The sequence below is a fragment of the Maylandia zebra genome, linkage group LG4, assembly GCF_041146795.1.
Source record: "Maylandia zebra isolate NMK-2024a linkage group LG4, Mzebra_GT3a, whole genome shotgun sequence".
Taxonomy (NCBI): Eukaryota; Metazoa; Chordata; class Actinopteri; order Cichliformes; family Cichlidae; genus Maylandia; species Maylandia zebra.
Genome location: NC_135170.1, coordinates 29,689,908 through 29,713,937, shown reverse-complemented (window position 1 = coordinate 29,713,937; position 24,030 = coordinate 29,689,908). Strand labels below are relative to the sequence as shown.

At 38.7% G+C, this 24,030-nt stretch overlaps 2 protein-coding genes across 2 annotated transcripts; one reads left to right on the top strand and one right to left on the bottom strand.

Annotated features, from left to right (window-relative positions):
• Positions 1 to 281: 281 nt before the first annotated feature.
• On the bottom strand, positions 282 to 11,747 carry itgb3a (integrin beta 3a). The gene is made up of 15 exons (XM_004552332.6): positions 11,456 to 11,747; positions 10,364 to 10,449; positions 9,697 to 9,901; positions 9,187 to 9,439; positions 8,878 to 9,040; positions 8,416 to 8,577; positions 8,233 to 8,328; positions 8,056 to 8,145; positions 7,807 to 7,941; positions 7,297 to 7,726; positions 3,394 to 3,616; positions 2,890 to 2,990; positions 2,537 to 2,653; positions 1,982 to 2,148; positions 282 to 1,601 (listed from the first exon to the last, which is right to left on the bottom strand). The coding sequence occupies exons 1-15, from the start codon at positions 11,589 to 11,591 to the stop codon at positions 1,536 to 1,538; spliced, it is 2,430 nt and encodes an 809-aa protein (XP_004552389.1). The 5' UTR covers positions 11,592 to 11,747; the 3' UTR covers positions 282 to 1,535.
• A 6,825-nt stretch (positions 11,748 to 18,572) lies between these two features.
• Positions 18,573 to 20,299, top strand: rprml (reprimo-like). Its single transcript, XM_004552331.3, has one exon. It carries the CDS (start codon positions 19,039 to 19,041, stop codon positions 19,372 to 19,374), a length of 336 nt encoding a protein of 111 aa, XP_004552388.1. The 5' UTR covers positions 18,573 to 19,038; the 3' UTR covers positions 19,375 to 20,299.
• The last annotated feature ends 3,731 nt before the right edge of the window (positions 20,300 to 24,030 follow it).

Here is a 24,030-nt window from a genome sequence, read left to right as displayed (position 1 = left end):
TCCTGTGTGCTTCAAAACAGGAAGTGGTGACTAACTTGATAGCAGATAAGTTGTTGCAGAATATAGTTTCCAAAACACACATCACAGTGAAACTGTGTGCATGATCATAGCTAATTCATTATTAAAGTATTGCATAAAATCAAGTGACTATAGGCTTATTTTCTATTTCTTTGTGCAGGGATTTGATTTTCTTGCAATGCCTCCATAACAAAATCATTTTATTATTTTTCTTCGTATGAATAGAGTTGGGAGAAAACAAACAAAAACAATTAGCTCCTTGCTGAAGAGTGTATGAGTGAATGTTTATTGCAATTTCAATTTTCTGTTTTAAGTCAGATCTTAATAAGCAAAAAATATATATACATTTTTCAAAGGAACACACAAGTGACACACAAAAGTTGCTTGAATATTTGTGTCTTCAACTTAACTGCTAACAACTTTAGAAGATGTGAAAAAATGCAAACATCCTGAGAGAACCACGAATGTAAAACCAAAATGTACGTCACATTTCAGAGAGGCTAAAAAGGTGTGGCACAGTGGTGGTCAGTAGAGAACTGAATCAAATCAGACTTACATTTACAAAAGCAAAGGTACAACAGAGCACAGAATAAGTTATATATTTTACAAAAGAAAAATATATATATAAAAAATCCCCAAAAGCACCAAAATAGAAGAAAATCTTTATAGAATTATGTTATAAGATTATTGAAGTGGCAATTTCTTTTTTGCATTTAACCTTCTAAGACCCAAACTTTTTCATAGCATGCATTTTTAATTGCTCTTTGCTATTTGGGCTGATTGGGACCTGATGAATGTAAAAACAAAGAATTATGTGATTTTATTTTTTACCTGATTTTTGTTTCTGGGAAAAATGAGATCCACATATGAGGACATTCACTTTAAATTTTGATAGAACAGTGGAACTATAATGTCCTCGTAAGTGGATATCAGGACCTTGTAGAGCAAAATTTAGTATTTTGGTCTAGAAAACCAAAATGTGATGTCCACATATGTGGACGTTCAGGTCCTAGGAGGTTTAAATACAACGTACATCCCAGACGTCACTATAAACTAGATCTGCAGTAGCTGCATTCTTGCAGTTTCGTTGCTGCTACTGTTATAACTGACTATTAGGAAAAAGGAGAAGTGGTAATGGGTGTACAGAAATATTCATCTTAAAAAATATTGCAGTGGTGGACACAATACCACAAAAATGAGAAACCACAGTAACAACCAATCTCCTTTTCTTAAATGCACATTTAGTATTTTAGAATACACCAGAAGTGAAACAGTGTAGAAACAGAATGACTAAGAACACAGCCATCTGTTCTTTATAACAAAACATTTTGTTTTGTTTTTTCCTTTTATATTATGTACAATCATTACATCAAGTTCTTGACCACATTAACTGCTTTTTCAGCTACAGTAGCTGGTCACATGACAGTGTACAGTATGTTCATTTGCAATCCATTTCTGTGCTGCTACATTCCCTCTTTGTCGTTGACCCCTGAGATTTTCCTCTTGGCCATTAGTCGTTAGTTTCCCCGATATGTTACATTGGTAAAGGTGGAGGTGGCTCCTTTGTACAAAGGATTGTTAGCCTATGAAAATAAAACAGTGGTGTTTACTTCAGCTCCATGGTGATATGTAACATTGCCATATGCAGGCTAGACTAGAGGGCAGATATATTCTGTTATTACAGTGTATTGGCATTACTTTACTTGTATTTAGAAAATCACTTTTCAAAACAAAGTTACAAACAAAGTAAGTGCTGAACAATAATAAAAGCAAGTAAAAAATGAATATCATGGAAACAATTTAAAATTCAAAAGAATAAATAAAAAGAAAAAAAAAACCCTATACATATTCATGTTTGGGTCTTAAAATTGAAAAAAGATTTGTTAAAAGCACTAGAGGTTATAGAAAGCCAAACGATATTGCTTTTGTTGTACTCTGGTGTTTCAATGGAGTTATTTCTCACCGTATCCCATTTGGCTTTGGCTCTCTCCTCCTCAAACTTGGCAAACTCTCTGCGATCTTTGATTGTGACCAGCAGCTTCCATATGAGCAGGCCAACAAGGCCCAGTAGCAGAATGGCTCCAGCCACTGACATCAGCACCACCAAGATGTCAGCACCAGGCTGGCACTCTGACAGACATGAGAGAGGGAGAAACTGAGCTAATTCACAGTTTTTGGCACCATGTTTGCTAAGAAATGTAGTGCAATCAGAAGTTAAGCAATCAATGCAATCTGGTGAGAGACATTTCACAATTATTTGAAGCATCAATGCAATGTGTCTGAGTTTCTGTGGTGTGGGAGAGTGTGGATGTGGGTAACTGGCTGATCATGTGTTCTTTAGATAATAACACATTACAAGATGCACACACTGTTCCCCTGTTGCTATGGCTGTCCAGAAAAACAGACTGAAATGGAACTCAAGCACACACTATTCTCCCCTAATAATGTGCCTAAATTATAACGCTCAGTTCTCTGGCAGTTTAAGAATCCCATAAATGCACACAAACTTTCACAGTACCTGGTTCTTTCACGACGCTCAGAATGGATTTGCCGGCAACATCTACGTAATACTGGAAGTGCTGCACGCAGTCGTTCTCATCTTTGTACGAGCAGTTTACTCCATTGCGTTTTTCCGCTTGTGTGGGACGAGATCGTGTGAAGATGAAGAACAAGGTAATACATTGTTTTAAGGTATGTTTATGAGACTAAAGTATCGAGCAGTCCACAATACTCTTTGACCACAATGTTTTCATGAGGCCTCCAAATACTTTTAATTTTATTATGCTCATATGATCTGAAGCAGAAATACAACATTACCACAACAGGCCAGGATAGCAGCAATAAAGAGATTAGAAATGGTGGAGTTCTCACCCAGGTTATCCACTACTTCAATTTCATCGGTGCACATTCTATTACAACTGTTGTCTTTGATGTACTGTCCTCTCTTGAAGTGCAGACAATCGACACACTCCCTGCAAAAACAGTAAGTGGTTCACTTCGTATGCATTCAGCGGACATCACACATTACATCTCTTATACATGATAGCGTCTGCACTAAAAAATATGTAGGAGTAGTTTGTGTTATGAAATGTGGAAAACGTAAGCAAACGTGAGTTATTTGCAGAACATTATTTTGCCAACAACAGGTAGGGCCCTGAGAAGCCAAGTATGCTGTCTACACATAGGGATGATTTGATAATTGTTCAATAAGTTGATCAATCACTTACCCTAAAATTAAACAAGATATCTCACTAATCCAGTGAAATTGTTTTTAGGGTTAATCAATTTGTCCAAGGAAAATGTGTCTACATTTGGTTGAAAATTACAAGTTCTCATATGATTTTTCTGTTGTTTTTTCATCTCTGATTAACTCACTTTTTTAGCGTGCAGGCATCAGGGCAGGTGGGGCATTTCTCACAGGTGGCTCCGTAGGCACCAGGCTGAGTGCAAAGGCAAACTCCACAATCACAGATACCCCGGCTGCTGCACAGGAAACCACTGCTGGACATGCAGGTGTCTGTGCGCGTGGTGCAGTTGCAGTTTTCTCCTTTCCATCCTGCGTCACACTTGCACACCCCACAATCACATTTCCCGTGACCTGAAAGAATGAAAAAGAATGAAAAGCTAATTCTTTGTGGCAGCATGGTGATGCAGTGTCTAACATGGTAGAGGCACAGCAAAAAGATCCTGGGATTAAATATAGGTTTCAGCCTGACTGGCTAGACCTAGGTAGGTTCATTTAGGTCAAGGTGTGACTGTAAGGTGTGCACGTTTCTGTAAAAAGACAGTGTCATTTGTGGTATAAAGTGAGTTTTTGGTTAGACTATAAAAGTGCTCAAATTTATTCTGTAATACTTGAAATCAAAAATATACAGTTTAAGTGCACAACTACAAGAGGGACACAAACCTACAAAATACTACTTGCATAAATATAAATGAATCTGTGTGCACATTTGTCTGTGTGTATACTTACCTAATTAGTGTGCTTAGATAGGATGAGTGTTATTCTTCATGAAATGAATGCAAGGTCACTGTAATGTTCTTTGAAGGAAGTGGAATTAGAGAGTGAGTGTTTGAGAGAGAGATAAACCTTTATTAGACCCACTCGTGGGAAATTTGTTAGAAAAATGACCAGAACTAGCATGAAACAGTAGTACATGCAGAATCCAATTGCTAAAACTTCAGTTAAAAATTACGAGAAAATAAAGATGAAATAAGAAAGAAGCTCAGAAATGAGCAGAGCTGCTGTAACAGGCTGCTGCACATGGGGGGCCCCAGAAGTAAAGAGTGTATGTACTATGTTTTAAGTGATGTGGTTTTATTGCTTAATTGTTTTAGGTCTATATTTAGGTCTTCATTGTCATTCATTGTAAAAAATGATAACTTTGCCTCCTTTGTCATGACCTTTGCTTGAACTGTTTTGTTTAAATAATAAAAAAGACTAGTCAGCGTTTGAAAACAATCATCTGTTTCAGATTTCTTCCCACATCATTCTAATCTTCCCTTGAAAATGCTGCTGTGTTAAGCAATAACTTGGTAGCTGTTTTTGCATCTGAATTACTCAGCAATGGGAGTCACGCATTTCCCTTAATCATCCCCACTGTGAGAAGGGCAGAAAATGTTCTATTGTGAAAGTACAGTTTAATGATTCCTGATCCCATCGGGCAAGCAGGCACACACAGAGTGACACAAACATCCTCAGATGTTGTGAAGCACAGAAAGCATGGAAATACCCAGTCATTTTAGGAAGCTGTCATCCATTTCCTGAGAAGATTGGTTGGTGAGCTTTTCTTCCTGCATTACTGTGCAACACCCCACATCAGCACATTACACCACCTTGGATATTATTGCAGAGCTCCAGCGACAACAGGGTAGGAAACTAAACTGGCATTGGATGATTATGAGCCAAGCGAGTGAGTCACAGTCCATCTGGATCAGACAGGGGGAGTGACTAGTGCTGAAAGATCAGAGAAGGTGTAAGGGTAACTAATTCCAGAGCTCAAAACAAATCAACAAAGCTTCGACAAACAATTCCACCGTGTTCACCCTGTCAGCTGAGGCTTTTCTTTTTAAAATGTGTTTTAAGCAGGGCCGTCCGTGTTAATGGTTAACAATTTCACATATAAAGCCCGGCGGTGGAGTTGTTGTGTAATCTTTCTCAGTAACTCTGTCAACAACATAAGAGCTGAGATATGTATAAAGGCTTTGGAAACAAGAAAAATGCTTTGAGTCACAAGTTAGTTTTTGTTTTTCTCTACACAACACTTAATAGGAGTCAGTATTTGTGCTGCTTTCATTAACTGAAAGATGATTCACAAACATGAAAAGGGATTTTTAGTTTTACATCATGCTCATTTCTTTGTGAGCAAGCACAATAATTCAGTCAATTAAACAAATCCCAGAGCACAGGTTAATAGTGGGGCCACGATAACAGGACAAGGACAGGGACAAAGACAGAGTACTAAAACATAACCTTACATTGTTGGAGAAGAAGCGGAAACAGAATCAAGTAACGTGTACTGATGAGGAAAGGTAAAAAAACAAAAATCAGCAGAGGAATGCAAACTTTGCTGTAGTCTCCTCCCTCCTATTTGTGCTCCCTGGGGCTGTGCTTGCTGGCTCCTGTTCTTGAGCCCTGAAACAGCTTCATATCAGTAGGAGATCTGCACACCCACAGGGAACGTCACAGAGATTTAACTTTTTTTATGCCCTGTGTCGTGGTAGCTTCAACTAAGATGCAGACAAGGGACACTCATGCTTTAAATACCACTTCTGCACACTGCGGTTTAGCACTAATGCTCTATAGACTGACTTACACCAGTGCTGGCTTTGTGTCTGCAAAAGTTAATCTTCCTTAAGAAAGAACCTGTGTGAGCATTTGCCTTGTTGACACAAGTATGTCACATTTGGATATCAGCTTGGCAATGTATGTTTATTTCAGGTAAAACTTGATTCCAGAGGATGCATGCCTAATTTGGGGCTTTCGTGTCATATTTCTGCACTTTACTGAAAATTACAGTGGACTACTAACTGTCTCCAATTTCAATAATATACTTTAAAAAATGTGGGTGACTGACTAACATCTCTAAAATGGATTTTTCTTACACGTCCTGTAATGAAAGCTGACAGGATCTTTCAGGCTAACTTATTGTGTCTGAATGCACTTTCTTATAGCTCCATGAAGTTTGCCTGTAAGTACGTGATTCATGGTATTCGCGTCCTCATTACCGTAGAAAGAAGAGGTACCTCAGTAACACAAGTCCGTGTACTTGACATGTTTACTCCAAAGTTTGAGTAAACACAGAATGAGTACTAACCCTAATAGGAAAAGTTTCCTTATTTCTTTTAAAGAGCAGTTTCCTGTTCTACTATTAGTCATACTCCTTCTTACCAATCATAGAGCCAAAATGCTGCAACAATAAATTACTCAAGGACAAAGCTTACTAAAGTTTTATTATTGTAATTGAGTAACTCTGTAGTGAGTTGCACCAACTTGCATTTGGGAATGATAGAGATAGCAATTGCATATCACAAAAACATAGCAGTAAATGGGTGTGTTCTCTGACTGGCCTTCTACAGAGCACAGACATAATATTTGCAGGTCTGACAAAGCGTTGGTCATTTGATAAGTATGATTGCTTATGTTTAATAATTTTGTACTAATTTACATGTCTGTTATAAGCAAGAAAAGACTGTCTTAATGATGGCACAGGCACTTTAAGTAGCCTAGTTTTTTGGCTTATCTACCTATGTAATAGGAAAACTATGTAAACCAACTGAGATATGTTTATATACAAAGAGAGAAAGGAAGAAAGCATACAACAAAGCCTCAGAGCAAGGAAAGAAAAGGGAAGAGAAACTTCATTTTTCCTGCTCTTAGTGAAGAAAACAGCTTTTAATATGATATAATATTATCTTGTGTATCTTTAGTGCCCTGCAGGTAGTTCAATGCCCATGATTTGATATTTTCAAAAGCTGATTGAGTGAAGGGGGATTTTGTGTAAATCCCCAAATCAGCATGGAAACATAACCGCAAAACTAAGAAAATATGCTTGATGTTTTAATAACCTGGACATTTTTGCAAAGTCTCTAGAATTTCTCTAGATCCTTACTACAGACTTTTTAAATGTCATGATTTTAGAATAATATACTTGCACATACCACTGCAGGTTTACTTTGATTTCAGTTTGTGCATCAGGTTTTGTGCTATTGCAAAATGTTAAACTGATGGTTTAAGATTTGACGATAAAAAAAAAACAACAACGACAATTTACTCACCAGAACACAGAGCTCCTTTAAAGCGCAGACAATTGAAGTCATCGCATTGACAGTACTTTCCCCACACCTGACCAAACTCTCTTGTATGACACGAGCACTGTCCACACAGACAGTTGCCTCTTCCACTGCAGATTGGGCCCTCTGGTTCCCGGATGCAGTTGGCATTATCAGATGGACTGTAGTCTTCAAGTGAGCACTCACAATGCGGGCCCAGCCGACCTGGGTGACACTGACAAACACCACAGCTGAAGGTCCCGTTGCCGTTGCTACAGAGGGGGCTGTTGGCTTGTGCCTTTGCCTCACACTCACAACCACAGGCAAAATCCACCGTAACCTCAAGGGCATCTTTGAAGCCAAGAGGTTTGATGGTAAAGGTGCGACTCTTCTCCTTAGGACAGCTCCGCAACTGAGCCTCAACACTGAATGACACCTGAAGAGGAAGAAATGCCTCTTTGATAGTCTGTGTAGAAATACTGGATGCATACTGAACATTCCTGAACCGTTACTTACTGTGTCTCCAATCTTGAGGCCAGTACAGGACTTAATTCCGGGGATGACCTCTCCATTTAGACATGTGGCGTTGAAAGAAAGATTTAACTCCTCTGGGACCTTCAACAGCTCCAGCTCCACTTTAGACCGAATTTTCTGCTCAGATTAAAGGTATAAATCACATATTGGTTCTAGTGTACCTTTACAGATCAAATAGACAACATTATTTTGCAAATTCTACTTGTCTTTCCAACCTCAAAAACTCCTTACCGCATATGCCTGCTCAATAAGCTGAATAACATTCCCAGAATCACCAGACAGAGTTCCCACGGTTGTGCCTGGAATAAGCTTACTGTATTCCTGGCAATAGAGACATGGTGGTAAGATAGTGAAAGTTTTTTACAATAGTAAATTTATCACGTGACACAAGCAGTCCATTTTCCTTACATCGTAAATTGGTATCACTTCGTTGGTCACAGCAAAAACTAAATTTATGTTGTTTGCGGTCATTTTTTCCGTTAATAGCCCCAAAGAGGGATAGTCCTGGAAGACACCAGAAGAACATAGTTTGGAAAAGCAGCACTTTGTCCAAAAACATTTAAAATTATGCATTTAACTGTCTCTCTTTACCAGCACTGTAGATTTGTTGTAAAGATTGTCACTATCAAGGTGACACTCTCCATCATTCGGTTGGACAACACCAGCTATGCGCGCATCCAGAGCAATATGAGTTTTGGCATCAGTGGTAAACACCAGAAGATGTGACGCATCCGGACGCCAGCCAATCTTATCCTAATTATGATGGATACACAAATATAATATAAAATATAATATAAAAAGTTAAATATACCATAAAAAAAAGATAAAGCATACAGCAAATGTATAATTAAGTTGAAAAAACTACCAATATGTGTTAAAAAAAAAAACTCAAAAGGAGCTGATAATAGAAAAGTATATGTTTAGAGACTTATGTGTATATAACATCAGCTAATAGGAAAAGAAAACATTCTTTTTCTTTTCCATAGGGTCATACTGTGTTGCAAAATCTCTGAGGACGTGTATCTGTAGTTGACATATTTATGCTATTTATACCTTGCACACCACCGCCTGCATGACAGCATCAAATCCACCCTCTGGAGCATCCCTGTTTCTCGATATCTGCTGTTTCCTCACCTCCTCAGTGAAACGAGATACCTTCTCTGTCAGTGACAGCACATTCTTGAAACTGAACTGAGCCTGGCATTGTACACCAATCCTGTTTATATTAAGCGTGAGATAGTGGGAAAGTGAATCAGTGAAAAAGGAAAATCAATTTCAAGTTGCTAAACACATCTGGTAGAAAAATCTCCACCAGAGCTCCTTATCTACTTTAAACCTAACAACAGCCTGCATCATACCTACCCATAGCACGGATTACTGATTGCCTGTGAAGGAAAAGTGTACATGTATGGGGACATAGTCTTGTCCACAAAGGCCCCAAACCCCATATGCAGGTTGCTTGTTTTTTTGCCCATGGCTGCAGCAAGATCATTGCCCAAGGTGACGAGGCGAGCCAAGTCATCGTTCATTGAATATGAGAGATCCATCAGATAGTAGAGGTCCACGGGATAATCCTCCACCTGTTTCACAGACACAGTGAAACGTTTGGCATCACCTGAGGGGAACAAGAAGAGGACCACAGGGTTGGACAAGGGACAGAGGATAAAACTGATTAACTACACAGCACAATTAACTCAAAAGGTGTCTACTACCAGGAGAAAAAGATGTAATATTAATATCAGTTTACATCCGTCATGCTATTTCTACATGTAGAACAATAATAATGACTCTTTATGGCTGGTTGCATAATGGTGCTGTTGCATGTATCTCCTGATCTTTATACAGATGATATCTGGTTGGGTGTTAACATACCTAGTCTTAGAGTCATCTGGAGTTTTTGAGGCTTGATCTGAATAACATCTTTAGCTGTTCCTGATGCCTTGTCACTAAGCGGCACATCCTGCTGAATAGTGAGGGTGCTGGAGGGAAACTCCAGTGACGCTGCGCTGCATCCTTCTTTCAGTAGATTCTCTTTTAGGTCACAGCGAGATTTGCCAGATGCCCCTTTCCCAAACTCCTGAAACAATCACAGCCATTCTGTTGGGCCTTTTGCATTCATTAGTTAATTTAATGTATATAATACAACAGTAAGTGGCTCCATAGTGTAGTGGTTTATACATTTTCTTAACAAACAAAAGAACCCCAGTCTCCAGACATTATGATGAATCCCTTTAGGCATCTGGATGTTAACCCCCCCCAACAACAAAAACAAAAAACAACAACAAGAAAATTGCCAAACAAATAACCAATATCTGTGGAGGTGCCTGTCCTGGCTATTTGGACGCAGCAGGACAATTTTCTCTTAATTATGCTTGAGAGCCTAGGGTGTATATCTGTGTTGACTAGGTACCATGAAAAAGCTTTAGAGGGTGATGGAATGAAGCAAGCTGGTGGGGAATGAGATTTCAGTTCTAACTTGCTTCACTGAGGAGTGAGGGGGAGGAGTGAGTAGAAACCGTGTCTATGTGTGTGTGTTTACCTCCTGAGAACACCATGCACAGCTCGGGTGAACAGCCAGACACTGTTGACATGTTGTGACCCCTCGTGATGTGCATACATTGGAATCTGTGAAAATGACACCCAGAAAAATGTAAAAATACATGCAATACTATAGAGTATAGTGTCTTTCTAACTTTCCAACCAGTTTGTTGACTGGTTTTACACGAAGTAGCACTAAGATGCTACTTAGCTCTTTTCAGATACTATAAGATTCTAAGTGTTTGATACAGTCTAAGAGGATATAATTAAATTCTTCAAATTGAGTTGAATGTGTAAAAAGTTAGAAGAATAATGAAGTCCACTCCCTTTTCAGTGCATTCTCTTGTGAGGCCTTTGGGTGTGGCTGATTGTAGATTAACACTGAAACACGGTCAGCAGTGACAAGTTTGTTAAATGTGAGCTAAAGTAAATGATCTGAGAGAATAAGCATTATATAAAAACATGACCTAAGTTCATTCAGTTCATAAATAAGTGCCAATAAGTAATTATAGTCAGACATAGTCAAAGATCATCTCATGTAAATGCACTTGCTTACTACACTCACCTGATTGTATGTTGCTTTTCATTCACAAAACTTAAGTTCATTCATTGATTGGCTTTGTTTTGTAACAAGCAAAAATGATCATCAGTGAAATCAAAAGTTAGTGTGAGTGCTAAGGTATTTAAGTTGAACTGATGACAAGTGAAAAGAAAAGAAAAGAAAAGAAAAGAAAAAAATATTAGTTAAGTTGAAATAATGAGCGTTATAATGTGGAGTACAGAGAAGCCAGAGCAGGTCACCTTCCAATGGGACACACATCCCGACTATTTTCACTCCCTTATAAGGAGAGGTGGCGAAAGCTACGAGGAAGCAGCGCAATTACAGATCCTAAACAGCAGCGCCTATCTAGTTAAGATATTCAGCTGCGGTTTTATTTTTCCTTTTCAGAAAATTGTAGGTTATTAAATAACTGTGATCACACGCACATGTATCGACTTTATGCTTTCAGAGACATGAGACAAAAATACACATCGGCAGGTGAAAAAAAATAGCCTAAGGCTGAATAAAATATTATTCATTAAACCATCTTACCGCAGACGTTTGATGCTGTGGACAAAATGAGAACCAGTATAGCTAGACGGTCTGTTAAAGTCCCCATGACTGGACAGCAAATGAACCGGGATCTGAAGTGAGTCGTATGTGTCTGTGCAACTTCACGCTTCCTCATTCTGCATGTTGGGTCATAACCCACCGCCTAATACTGTAACAAACTCCCATCCACAGTGTGTACAGTATTTGTCCCGTGACATGTTTAGACTGCTCTCTTAGTTGTTTGATAACCATCGGTGCTGATGGATTACTTGCAGGGTTACAAGAGCAACGAGTGTCGTCAGAAATCAAGCACACAAATCCTTCTTCATTTCGCAGAAGTAGAGAAAGTGACTCATCGGACTGAAATTAGGAGTCTTTGTACCTTCTAGAGACATTTCTTAAGCAGGTCTGCAGAACTCTGAAAGCTGTGGCTCAAACAAGTGATGAAATGAAACCGTGATTAGATTTTGAGAACATCAGCGGTTTGGCAACGCTTCATAAGAAATAAATACATTTTTAGTTAAATATTGCTTTTGGTGGAAATGATATGAGGGACGTCAAAGAGAATTCCATCAACAGAATAAAATAGCTCTTCACTGTCGTTGTACACGTGCAACAAAATTGCGCTAATCACTAGATTATTATACTCTAAGAATGGTCAACTTTTGCAAAAATGCCTATAAAAAAGAGTTCCCACCAGAATGAATGCATTATTTTATCACTTGCGAGTGTGAGCTTACAACATAGACTACAAATGCCTATTAGTCAGAAACCTGAACTGCAGTGGCAGACTACAAGTTTAAGCTTTACTCATTAGAGCCCTGTGATTAAATAGAGCTTGTACGGTGGCTTGCTGTGAAAACCTCAGCTGGTGATTTGTGTTGCTTTGCATGTCAAATCAAATCAAATCACTTTTATTGTCACATCACATGTGCAGGTACACGGGTACAGCACATGCGAGTGAAATTCTTGTGTGCGAGCTTCACAAGCAACAGAGTTGTGCAAAATACAATAACATAAACAGGCAAAATATACGAATGGCTAAATCTGAAACTAATAAATATATGTACAATATATAATAGTATATGCAAAAAAACAAACAAAACAAAACTGCTTAAAGTGGCTGTTAAATCCTGTTAAATGTTATTCGCTTTGCATGCCTTCATGCCCTCTACTGGACCGACAGGAGTACAGCATATAACAGTCGCCTCAAAATGTGAAATGTGTTCTGGCAAAACTAGAAATACATGACATATCATGTGGGGTTCTATAAGATTTTATAGAATCCCTAAAAGAGAAAATAGAGTAAATGGCGATAGATTAACAGCAATAAGTAAGTGGCAACTACTTGCAGGCCTTTCCTGATTTTGTTTTAATGTCTGGCTTTGCTTCAAGCTATTATTAAAAGTTCACTAGAGACTTGAGTTTCACAGCTTCATGCCACGGAAGACCTCCTTCGATTCCAGTAAATGTTGGAGCACTTGGACATGTGCCAGCTTCTATAACAATCAAACAAGTAAGTTACTTAAATAAATACATTTTAAAAATGAGGAAGAAATTGGATAAACAATTTCCTACAGAAATCAACCCTGGGAAGTCTGTGGTGGCAGCGGTGTGTTTATGTATGGTCGTGCTTGTAGAAGCAGACAATGCTTCTTATCTGAACATTTGTCCATTTATTGAATCTTTATCCCTGTGTCCCGTTCTTAATCTCTGTCTGGTTGCTAAGATACTGCTATCAGTGTCCAAGAATTGCCACTAGAAGAAATGACAGAAATAGAGAAATGAGTAGAAAAGCTATAATAGTTAACTGTTCTACTGGTATTAAGCTGTGGGTGTGGGTGCAGTGTGCAGGTAATACACTGCAGGCAATGAAAACCAAACTTCAGTATTGACTGATTTGGATCTATTGGCTCTAGAGCCATCTGTGGAGATTTCACCCACAGATGAGTGACATATTGGGATGAGCATAGCGCCAGTTGTCCTGAATAAAAAGCTGCCGACTGGGTCAGATGGCAGCCAATTAAGACTGAACAAGAAGCAAGGAGTGGAGCAGGAGGAAGAAAGGGGGTGGAGGGGTTCTGACCTATGTTACAGATCTATCTGGAGCCCTTTAAGCTTTTCGCTGAGTCTGAAATGCTGTCACACTGGACCAATATCCAAACACAATCACACTCGGGCAAAATCAGCTTTTGGTTAACTGCACTCAGCTTACCATTTCCTGCTTTCGTGGGTTTAGCTGGCAGGTGGGAAGGTCAAATCGGGGATATGAGCTTTTAAGGTGTATTTCAGGTGTGTGGTCAGCCAGCTTATGAAATGCGCCCCACAGTCACTGACGTGGGAAAATGTGTATATGCGTTATGAAGTTTTGCTATCTGATCTTCCTCCTACACTAGCTCCTCCAGCTCTGCGGCTTACACTTGCCTCCCGGGGGATGATAGCTTATATGTGAAAAAAGTAAAAATAAATAAAAAAACATTCAACTGAGAACACACGAGGGGTGGACAAATGGAAAGGGGGATTTTCTGTTGTTGTTTTTTAAAGACTTCAGAACCGTGGGAACTCTAATGTTGCCTGCTGTTACATATAGAGACAGCTGAGGGAAAAAAGGGCTTGAAGATGACAAAGTGGCTGAACATTGAGAGTAAACAGGCAGAAATGACGAGGCACATCATGGTAGCCTGCTTACTGAGATGTGGGGTTATGACTAAGTGGAAATGAGGTTAATGGGTGGCATCTGAGAGCATGAGATGTCTGCACAGGAGAGGAAATTCTTAAATTAAATTTATAAGTTCTGCAAACTGTGTCTTAAATAAACAGCAGACAACACACATTCTTAGAGAGTCTAATATCCACTTGTATATAAACTAAAGAAGTCACTATCTTCTTAAAAATAACTTTAATGATTGTTTTGTGTAAGGTCTGTATCCATGTCATTTACGTCAATGTATAATTATTATAATATAATCATGTGTAACTGTGAGTCCTATAGGTGTTTAGCTCCTCCAGGTTTTCTGTGCAAGTGGTGTAAATCCACTGTTATTAATGACAGGCAAAGGGAGCTGCAGCTTGCAGTATGTGCGAGCAAGCTCTCATGAGCCAAGCAATGATGAGAAATAAACCACCCGAGACAGTCCTGTACTGTTATATGTATTGTTGCCTTGTTTTATGTTGTGCTTTGATTTGCCAAACACTTTGTTAGGTGCACCTATCAACTGATCATTAAGGCAAATGTCTAACTGGCCAAACACATAGGAGCCAATAACATTTAGACATTTAAGCATGGCCAAGAAAACCTGCTGAATTCCAACTGAGCATCAGAACGGGGATTCAGGTGAATTTAAACGAAATTGGGAAAATTTGCCTTGCCTGAATAGTTTGGATTTATGCTGCAATTGTTGGTGGTGTAATGGTGTGAGAAACATTTTATTTGCACATGTTGGACCCTTTAGCCTTGAGTATTGTTGCTGACGTCTCTGCATCTGACTTCACTGCAACATATACATTTTCCAGTAGCTGCTTCTGGCAGGATAACATACATTCCCACAAAGTTCAAATCATCTAAAACTGGTTTCTTGAATATGATATATGACAGTGCATTCAAAGTACTCAAATACTCTCCACAGTCACCAGCTCTTAATCCAATAGAGCAGCCAGCATATCTTCAGCAACTCTGTGAAGCTACCTTGTCAATATGGAGTGGTGTAACATTTGGAAGATATTTTCTTGGTGCACTCTGGGTGGCTGACAAGATTTAAATTTCTGAATGTACCTGAGTATTGCTGACAAACACTCCTTTATAACCAGCATGTACCCACCTTTTGATGGGTGCAAGATAACATGCTATGTCACAAAATCAACTCAGACTGGTTTCCTGGACATGACAATGAGGTATTTAAATTATTCAAATCATCATCTCCACAGTCACCAGATTTCAAGCAATTCATGGCATGGATATGCAACTGAGATATGCACATTTGGCTATCACATAAGAGATCCCTAAGGACTAAGAGGAGACAAAAATCCCTGGGAGGGTTGCATCAGGAAGGGAATTTGGTGTTAAAATCTCTCCCAAATCAAATATGATTATCCATCTGCTTTGTGACCACTTGTGAATGAGGGAGCAGATAAAACAAAATTATGTGCAGCTGGCATCTGTGTGATGCAATCATGTCAAAATGAACCAAAATCACAGAGGAATGTTGCTAACTCCTTCTTGAATTCATGCCTTGAGGAATTAAAGTAGTTCTGAAGGAAAGGGGGGATGAAACTGCTGGCAAGGTGTACCTAATTAAGTTTATATTGTATACCTGATCAAGATAATAAAGTTAACTTTGATGTGACAGATCCACAAATAATACATGAGTTAATATTATGGGGCATAATTAGCTGATTAAGTAGTTTAACAAGTTAGCTGGACAGCAAGTATTTCCTCCCAGATATTAGTTTTCTTCAGGTATCAAGCTAAGGTTGGCCAAGTAGCTGTAACTTGGTTACACTGCGGGAATTTAGTTATTTCACACCAGATCAGCCCCCTGAATTTTGATGACCTGCCTGACCCCATCCACAGAAAACAAAATTTATCAGCCTGTGTTTAATCTACAAGAAATGCCGAAAACATTTTCTTCTGTGATAATGTATTTATTCATATTTAATATCAAAACACACTTTTTTTAAATGGAAATGGAAATTAATCCTTCCATGTGTTTTTTGATTTGCTAATAACTGGACATATTAGAAATCTCATAATTAATGGGGAGGATGTTTTGAGGAATTTTGGTTATCTTTGTGTTGGAAGGGTTTGAAAAGGTGAATGTAGGCCCTGTGTCAGCAACTCAGAGAAAAAATGATGTATGGATAAGGAACGGTAGGGACGTGGGTGGGGTCAAACACCAAATCTTTGTTGCTAGGGATGTCTTCACTTAGTTTGTGTTGCTAGGCTGCCAATTCCCTCATGTTAAGTGGAAACATTTCCCCCCTTCTGCTCCGTCCAGGCACCTCACCGCTCCCTCCCTCTCTTTCTCCTCTAAACCAAAATAACTTCACCAACCATCTGTCACTGGGCTCACAGGTCTACTGTTGCTTAGGAACAAGTCGGGCACTCACATTCATGTATGCATTCTCATATGAATATATTTTCATCTACAGTTATACTAACAATAACCTCCAGTTATGTCTCTTCCTGTGACTGGTGCATCAATGAAATCTGAGGCATTCACAGGAAAGCCTCTGACGCTCTGCTGAGTTTGAAGTTTAAATATGCAACAGGTTAATGAAGTCTAAGAAGCTTCTAACGTGCAAAACTTCTTGAAAAACCACTTAATAATGACACGACGAGCTCTTTGTACTTGTGCGTCAGAATTTGCTAATTAGTTCAGAAGAATAACTGAAGTTTCCTCCTGCTGATTTTGCAACTACTTTTTCATCATTTGCACATTCTTTGAAGTTCTGTAGTTTAAAGCCTCAAGGAAGCATTGGTACATATTGACAGAGAGATTAGGTGTTAGTACAAGCTGCTTTCTATAATCACACTAAAGTGAATAATAGAACAAAGTCAGATTGTACAGCACTGATTTATATGCTGGCAATCAATTTGCAGCAACCAAATCGAAAGGCTAATGAGATGATTTGATCTTATTGTACACAAAAAACTACTCATTGTTCTTCTGTTGTCAGCCATTAATAAATTATCTGAAAGTAAACCACCCCCAGGCTCATGGAAAGTATTTGTGATTGAGCGAATCATTGTTTGTACACATGCCTGTCAGTCGCTGGCTGAAAGCTGCTTACCCAGAAATCAGGAGCACCCCAAATTGAATTTCATGGCCTTTGTTTTTAGACAAACAGAAGATTAATCTGACAGACTCTGCACACAACTCTTGGTAAGTTTTATAATGCGTGAGGATGACTTTTCTTTTCTTTCATTAATCTGCTGAAATGTATCGCGGTTATCTCACAACCAAACAAGTGAGGTATTAGAATAAAATAGAAAAAACATTTTTTTCTTTGCTTTAAAATTTGAATGTGCTCATGCATAACTGTGTCGTATATCAGCAGTTTGAGGAAGTCACAGCAGCTATGAGATAATAAATATTAAATTGGTGCCTATTCAGCCAAGGCAGCTTAATACTCTCTACTTTGATTATAGTACTTCTTTTCAGCAATTTTTAAAGGTTAATTTCTGATTAAAACTCCTACATCACAATAAGAAACTACACAAATACTTTCATATATTAGTCACTGACCAAAATGAAACCTCGCATTATGTGTGAACGAGTGAAGGAGGATAACATTATTAATATAGAACGATATTCCAGTATATTAAAAAATCTTTAACTGATACAATTGCATGAAAGCTCTCATTTCTGTTTCATGCCACCAACAGTTTACACCTGAACGTCAAAGTAATATTTGAGTAACACATTCCAATAAATATGAGCTCAGAAATTTAATTTCAGCAGCAGCCTGGAGGAAAACACAGAGAAGTTTATTAGCTCAAGTCTTCATTTCCAAGTTACAGCTTGCAAATACTGCTGCCTCTCTCACCTCCTAAACCATAGTCACATCTTATTCAGAAACAACAACAACTAAAAAAAAAACCCAATTAGAATCAATTAACACCTCTCATTTATTTTTCAGTGCAGGCGGTCAACTTATTTCTCACTGAACACAATGTTCATCCAGGTAAATATTTTCCCAAGAAGCCACCACAGTTAATACCCCAATCAGTACTAGGGAGATTTATACAGCTTTTAAAATGTGCATACATGGATACTATGTTCCTCAAGGAGATCAGAATATCTTTTAATAAGCAATTTAACCCCATTTGTGGTGTACCTGAAATACATTTACATGCTTTTTAACAAACATCTTCATATTTGTTAAGCTAGAACTGTTACACTACTCAGATCCGTATAAAAACAAACAAACAAACAAACAAAAACAATAAAAATGAATTTGAAACAGGTGGCAGTAAAAAAACAAGTAGGGAAAACTATTTTCTTCCTTTCTTTTTTCTTTTTTCTTTCTTTCCTTCCTTCTCTCCTTTTTTGTGTATTCAGTAGCGCTTTATGGAAAGCCACCTGACCGCATTCTCTATTGAGGAGCGGTGTTGTGGTCCACGGAGAATTCATCATCACTTTAAAAGGCACGAGAGATTTGGCACAGTGGAAGAAAACGCTCGCAGGCGAGCTCGGGTGCGCAGGGAGTGTCTCTTAATACACCATCGGGGAACACCATTTTGCACCTTCCTTCCTGTGCAGAAGACTCGCTAAGACTTAGAGAAACTTGGACTCTGAATTAAAGAAACTTACCATAGTTGGGTTATTGCTTGATCGACACTCTCTGACTGTAGCGGTGCGGTGATGTGGATGTGGTCATTACGCACTCAAGCTTTGGCAAACCTCGATGTTTGGCTGCAGAACTGGACTTCAAAAGCTAGTTATTTCTCGATACCTTCCTCTTATTTTTTGTCTCAGTAGTCATATGACACTAAGTTTTGCTCGGTGTCGGGGTTTTATAGTGAAACTCTCTGCCTACCAGTTGGAGTCGCGTGATTTGCTGCTAACAACCCACAACAAAAGATGAATGTTTCCCTCTTCAACGTTACCCAGGACGCAATGTTTAACGGCAGTCAGAGCCTCGCTGGGACACTGGCAACATACTCCGGCAATGCAACCGACAGCGTGGTGACCGGCGACGGCGGAGGGTCCCTGGTACTGCTGCAAGACGAGCGCAAACTCTTCGTGATGCGTGTGGTGCAAATCGCAGTGCTGTGCGTGTTGTCACTCACTGTAGTGTTCGGTGTATTTTTTCTTGGGTGCAACCTGATGATTAAGTCGGAAAGTATGATTAACTTTCTGGTAAGAGACCGGAGACCCTCCAAAGACGTGGAAACTGTTATGATTGGGCTCAGCTAGTTCACCTAGATGGAGAGATGGATGGAGAACCGGTATGGAGATCTGTTGCACATTTCGAACAGCAGATCAAGATCTACATCTGCATGTACTTATCAAAGTGTGTCCTTGTGACTAAGATATGCAAAAACATGACCTACCGAAAAAAAAGGACTACAGGAAAGTAGTCCAACGACCAATGTTTGTGCGTAAAGTCTGTGCGTAAAATAAGGGCAGCTGTTTACACGTGGGCCGATCTGTTGAATATTTTGAGTGAATTTGTCGTTGCCAACTTGAACAAAGTAAAAACATGTTTACAAGCCGTTACCTCATTTTTGATTTGTTTTTTTTTTCTGGTAAATTTCGAATGATTATTAATATTTGGTTTAAAAAAAAAAGTCCAAAAGCATGATTGTGAATTTTTATAGTTCCACGCCTGCCAGTGTACTCTGTGGACGTGATGGATGTGTATGTGTGTATTCTCTATACAAAGTTTTGTTTGTTTTTTCTTGTTCTTGCTTGGTACACCTTGAGTATGAAAAGCCTTTAGGGTTTTCAACAAACTTCGTTACAGCTTTATGGAGTGACTCTGGTCCTACTTGGCATGCTCGCTAACTGCTCTGTAAAGTGACTTTGGATCTGTTTTGCACTTTGAAATCATCGATGCTGCATGAATTATTTTGTACCAAAAACTTGAAACTGCGGCATGCAAGTAAAAAGTTGTAACAACTATTTTAAGCTTTGTCAACTCTTAATTAATTAGCACTTTGTATTATTTAATTGTTTTTAAACAGAACATGTTCAGAAGAAAAGGCTACAGTGGTATTTCTCTTGTAATTGCATTTTGAAGTTTTTTTTAAAAAGTATTTCTCCTTAACATTCAGTTGTGATTAATCCTGTGCTATACAGATCTCTGAAGAACCTTGTTGACCTTCTTTTAAAAAATGTGAGCCCAGATCTGACCAGACGTGTGGAATAACCTTTCTGTCCTTTCACATTACATCAGATTGTTGATTATTCACAAAGTAAAAGCATTATATCAGTGATATCCTGATGTAGGGGCACTTTAAACATTCACAGGGTAATTTTTATGTATGGAAAGAAAAATTACAATGACTAAATGACATAAAATTCTTATCGTAGGTGGAGTTTGAGGAGCAGTATCTGTCCAAAATACAGCTACAGACATCCAAGAACTGCTGTAATTAATTTAATACACCTTTTTCCCTTTAATAGTACATCCCTCTATTTTCTCAGCCAAAATATATCATTTTCTATTTGAGTTTTAAACAGAGAAAAAGATTTTGGGTTTCCACTGAATTCATCTCAGCATTTTGAATCAATTTATCTTCTCTTTCTTATATGTATCGACATCGTCTCCTCTTTCTCTCTGATGTACCCCACTCTGAAGCAACCGATGTTCTCATTATTTTTTCAGTACTTGTTAGGAGAGCTCGGGTAGATGAATCCTTACAAACACACCCATGCATTCACACCTGTGTCCACTGACCATGCACACAAGACAGCGTGTTCAACAGACCATCAAACTCTGACAAAGGTATCTCAGACAAACACTATGAATTAATAAAACACATTAGATAATTAGACTTTAATGGCTAAGAACAACTCCACACACTATTTCAACACAACATGAAAACCTGTATTTAAACATCTGGATATTGATCGGTGGAATAGTTCAGATCAAGATGACCACAAAAATTGTATAATATAGCCAAGAGAAAATAATATGGAAGCATAAATGATTAAACTTTATAGGGATCAGTGTCATGTTTTCTTACAGACAGGTAACTGCAGTGTGTGGTGTATCCAGACTTTCTAAACAGGAGATCAGATGACTTCGCTGCTTTCATTTAGTAGAGAGAATTTCTATTAAAACATTTATTTTTACTTAATCTTTTCTTCCAAATCCTTTAATTTTGTCAATACTCTGAAAAAGAAAATCCAAAATTATCCTGGTATTGTTCTCATAAATGTCTACTGGATACAGGGAGGCACATGTGAATATTATTTATCATTTATATATTAACTGTCGTATAACAAGCCACACACTAAACACACGAAAACACCTCACACCACATCTCAAACCTCCCCATAGCATTAACTGTATGGTTGTTATAATTTGGAAACCACAGCAACAAGTGGGCTCTATTCAAAATGATCTTTTACTTCTTTACAGTAAAATATAGATCTATGCAATTTTTTTATGGAGTAAAATACATGCAGTTATTCAGGAAACATGCCCTATAGGTTGTAGGAGACACGTAAGGTGTTCGCTTGTACAACAAGACAACAAGAAGGTGAAGCAAATAATGTGAATAACTGGTAATATGACACTTACTTGCATAATCGGTTGGCCTGCATGTGAAAATAAGAAGTTACAAATTCTATTCATTTGCAGATATTTTCAAGCCAGTAATTGTACCGCTCAAACGATGAACAGTTCAAAGTATATCCCCTTTCTTTGAATCTTCTCTAATGTTCTCACATAAATGCTTATTCTCTTGACTTGGCTGAGTGCCAATTAAAATTACTTACCTTCTTGCCAAAGACCCACTGTGAACTGTCACATTATGAGCACTGCTAGTCGCCCACTATCACAGATGCATATGTTAAAGAGTTACCACGGAGCAAAATCCGCGTGTCTACAATCTGTTGTCAGTGTGCATCTTTATAGTGATTCTCGTCATCACCTGAATGATCTGAGACAATTTTAGAATGTTGTTTAGAGAAGAACATCATGTGCTGTTACTGGGCCTGCAGGTTGAACTTTACAAGGAAACATAATTATGATTGTGACTAAGACTGCGTCAGCTAAGGTTGACACATGGTTAATTAATACAAGTGCATGAAGAGGATATTAAAAGGCTAATGTAGCAGTGCAGGAACAACACATTAGCATGTTATCCCTTCACCCCAATCAAAATGTGTGCACTTGTGTCTTTGGCAAGGGTTTGTCGCGTTTCAAGATCTCTCTCCAAAAGTGTACATTTGACTGTCAAGAAGCATCACTGCTGACCTTTTACAACACAGACCTCACAAAAAAATAATGAACGGTGTACTGAACTCATGACAGAAATACAGGCGATTAAACTGGCTGTGGCATTCGACCATAACAAAGATAGCTCTCACGTGAAGCCTGCCTTTAAGCGAGAATCTTTTTGAAATCTCTGTGAAAGTGTCTTGTTCTGCCATCTATTTGTCAGCACGAGCGGCGTTGCGTAGATAGCCATTTTTAATTCCCTCGGCATTTTTGATTAGGGGGCAAGACGCACAAAAGATCTGCTCTCTATGCCGACGCAGGTCCCACAAGGATGAAGTGGCCTTTCACAGACCCATTCATTCTGTTTCTAATGGGATGTGCTGTATTCAAAGGAGGAAGTAATAATACATGCAATGAAGATGAGGAATGGAAACGGTATCTCATATCTCACACAGGTGGATGTAAACAGTCTTTTTCTCTTTCTCTCCCTTAGGTGCATGAACACAATAGAAAAAGTACGACTTGGCAGTCATTTCAAAAGATGTTGCATGACCTCTCATTTCCATCAAAATCAGTGGAATTTTAAAAAAAAACGGGGGGAGGGGGGGGGGGGGGGGGATTTAGTGTAAACTCATAGGCATCTGTGCACAAAGGTGCTGATATGCCCTCAAACAGACTCACTGCCTTTTCTCCACATCATCCATGCAAATTGTGCCACGTGCCATTCAGCAGGGGACCAACAGTCCTTAAATTCAAGTTCATGAATCTTTAAATCAACCTATTATGTGCAGGCAAATGAACAACAAACAACGAAACTGCCTCATTCAGTACCCACAACACCAAGAATTTGAAAAGTTTCCCACATACACACACACACACACACACACACACACAAACACACACACACACACACGCGCACGCACGCACGCACGCACACACACACACACAAACACTTAATTAATGGGTTTCAGACCATCCACAAACTGATACACCTACAGCATTTCACACTTGGAAATGTGTTTCTATGGTGGCATATTCTCAGCTTGAATGTGAGCGTAATTTAACCGATAACACTGTGCTGTCAGATACAAGCCTAAGGCATTTTTTTCCCCCCCAGTTTTTGGTCGATGTGACGGTTCACTGGGTTTTTTTGTACTTGTCCAGTCCTGAAATTCACCTGTCAGTATGTCAGTGTGTTCTCACTCCAGCAGGTCTGTCCACTCCTCCTTCTCTGATGGCTTTTATCTGTCGGTACTTTACAAAAAAACCCATCTTTCTCTATAAAGTGGCAACACCATTATTTTCACAGACACACACACAAACAAAACATGCTGTCGCGTAATAATGGAATAAATTAGGAAATAAAGAACAACAACGAGGTGACAATATTTGATTCAAGAATTAGTCAAGTGAAAGAGTGGCCCCGGGGCATAAAAGGAAAGGTAATTTGCGAGTGAAAATAGAGAGCGATAAAAGCTTTACACTTTAAAGAAATTAATTATCCCCCTTCTTATTCTCTTCTTAACCGTTGCGGACACTTATTTTATTTGCGTGCTTCTGAAAGCAGAATATTAATAGAAATGCTTACCTCAAGGAGGTTTTTACACTTTTGAAAGGTGGGACTACTCAATTCAATTTTTAGTCCATTTAGCGTGAATTGTTACAAACAAAATGCAAAT

Bases quoted from the DNA above. Each gene is read 5' to 3' on its own strand.
- rprml (XM_004552331.3), top strand. From the start codon at position 19,039: ATGAATGTTTCCCTCTTCAACGTTACCCAGGACGCAATGTTTAACGGC.
- itgb3a (XM_004552332.6), bottom strand. From the start codon at position 11,591: ATGAGGAAGCGTGAAGTTGCACAGACACATACGACTCACTTCAGATCC. The intron at 8,578-8,877 runs GTATAAATAGCA...CATCATAATTAG, and splicing joins TGCAGGCGGTGGTGTGCAAG to GATAAGATTGGCTGGCGTCC. The intron at 7,942-8,055 runs GTAAGGAGTTTT...TAATCTGAGCAG, and splicing joins TTATTGAGCAGGCATATGCG to AAAATTCGGTCTAAAGTGGA.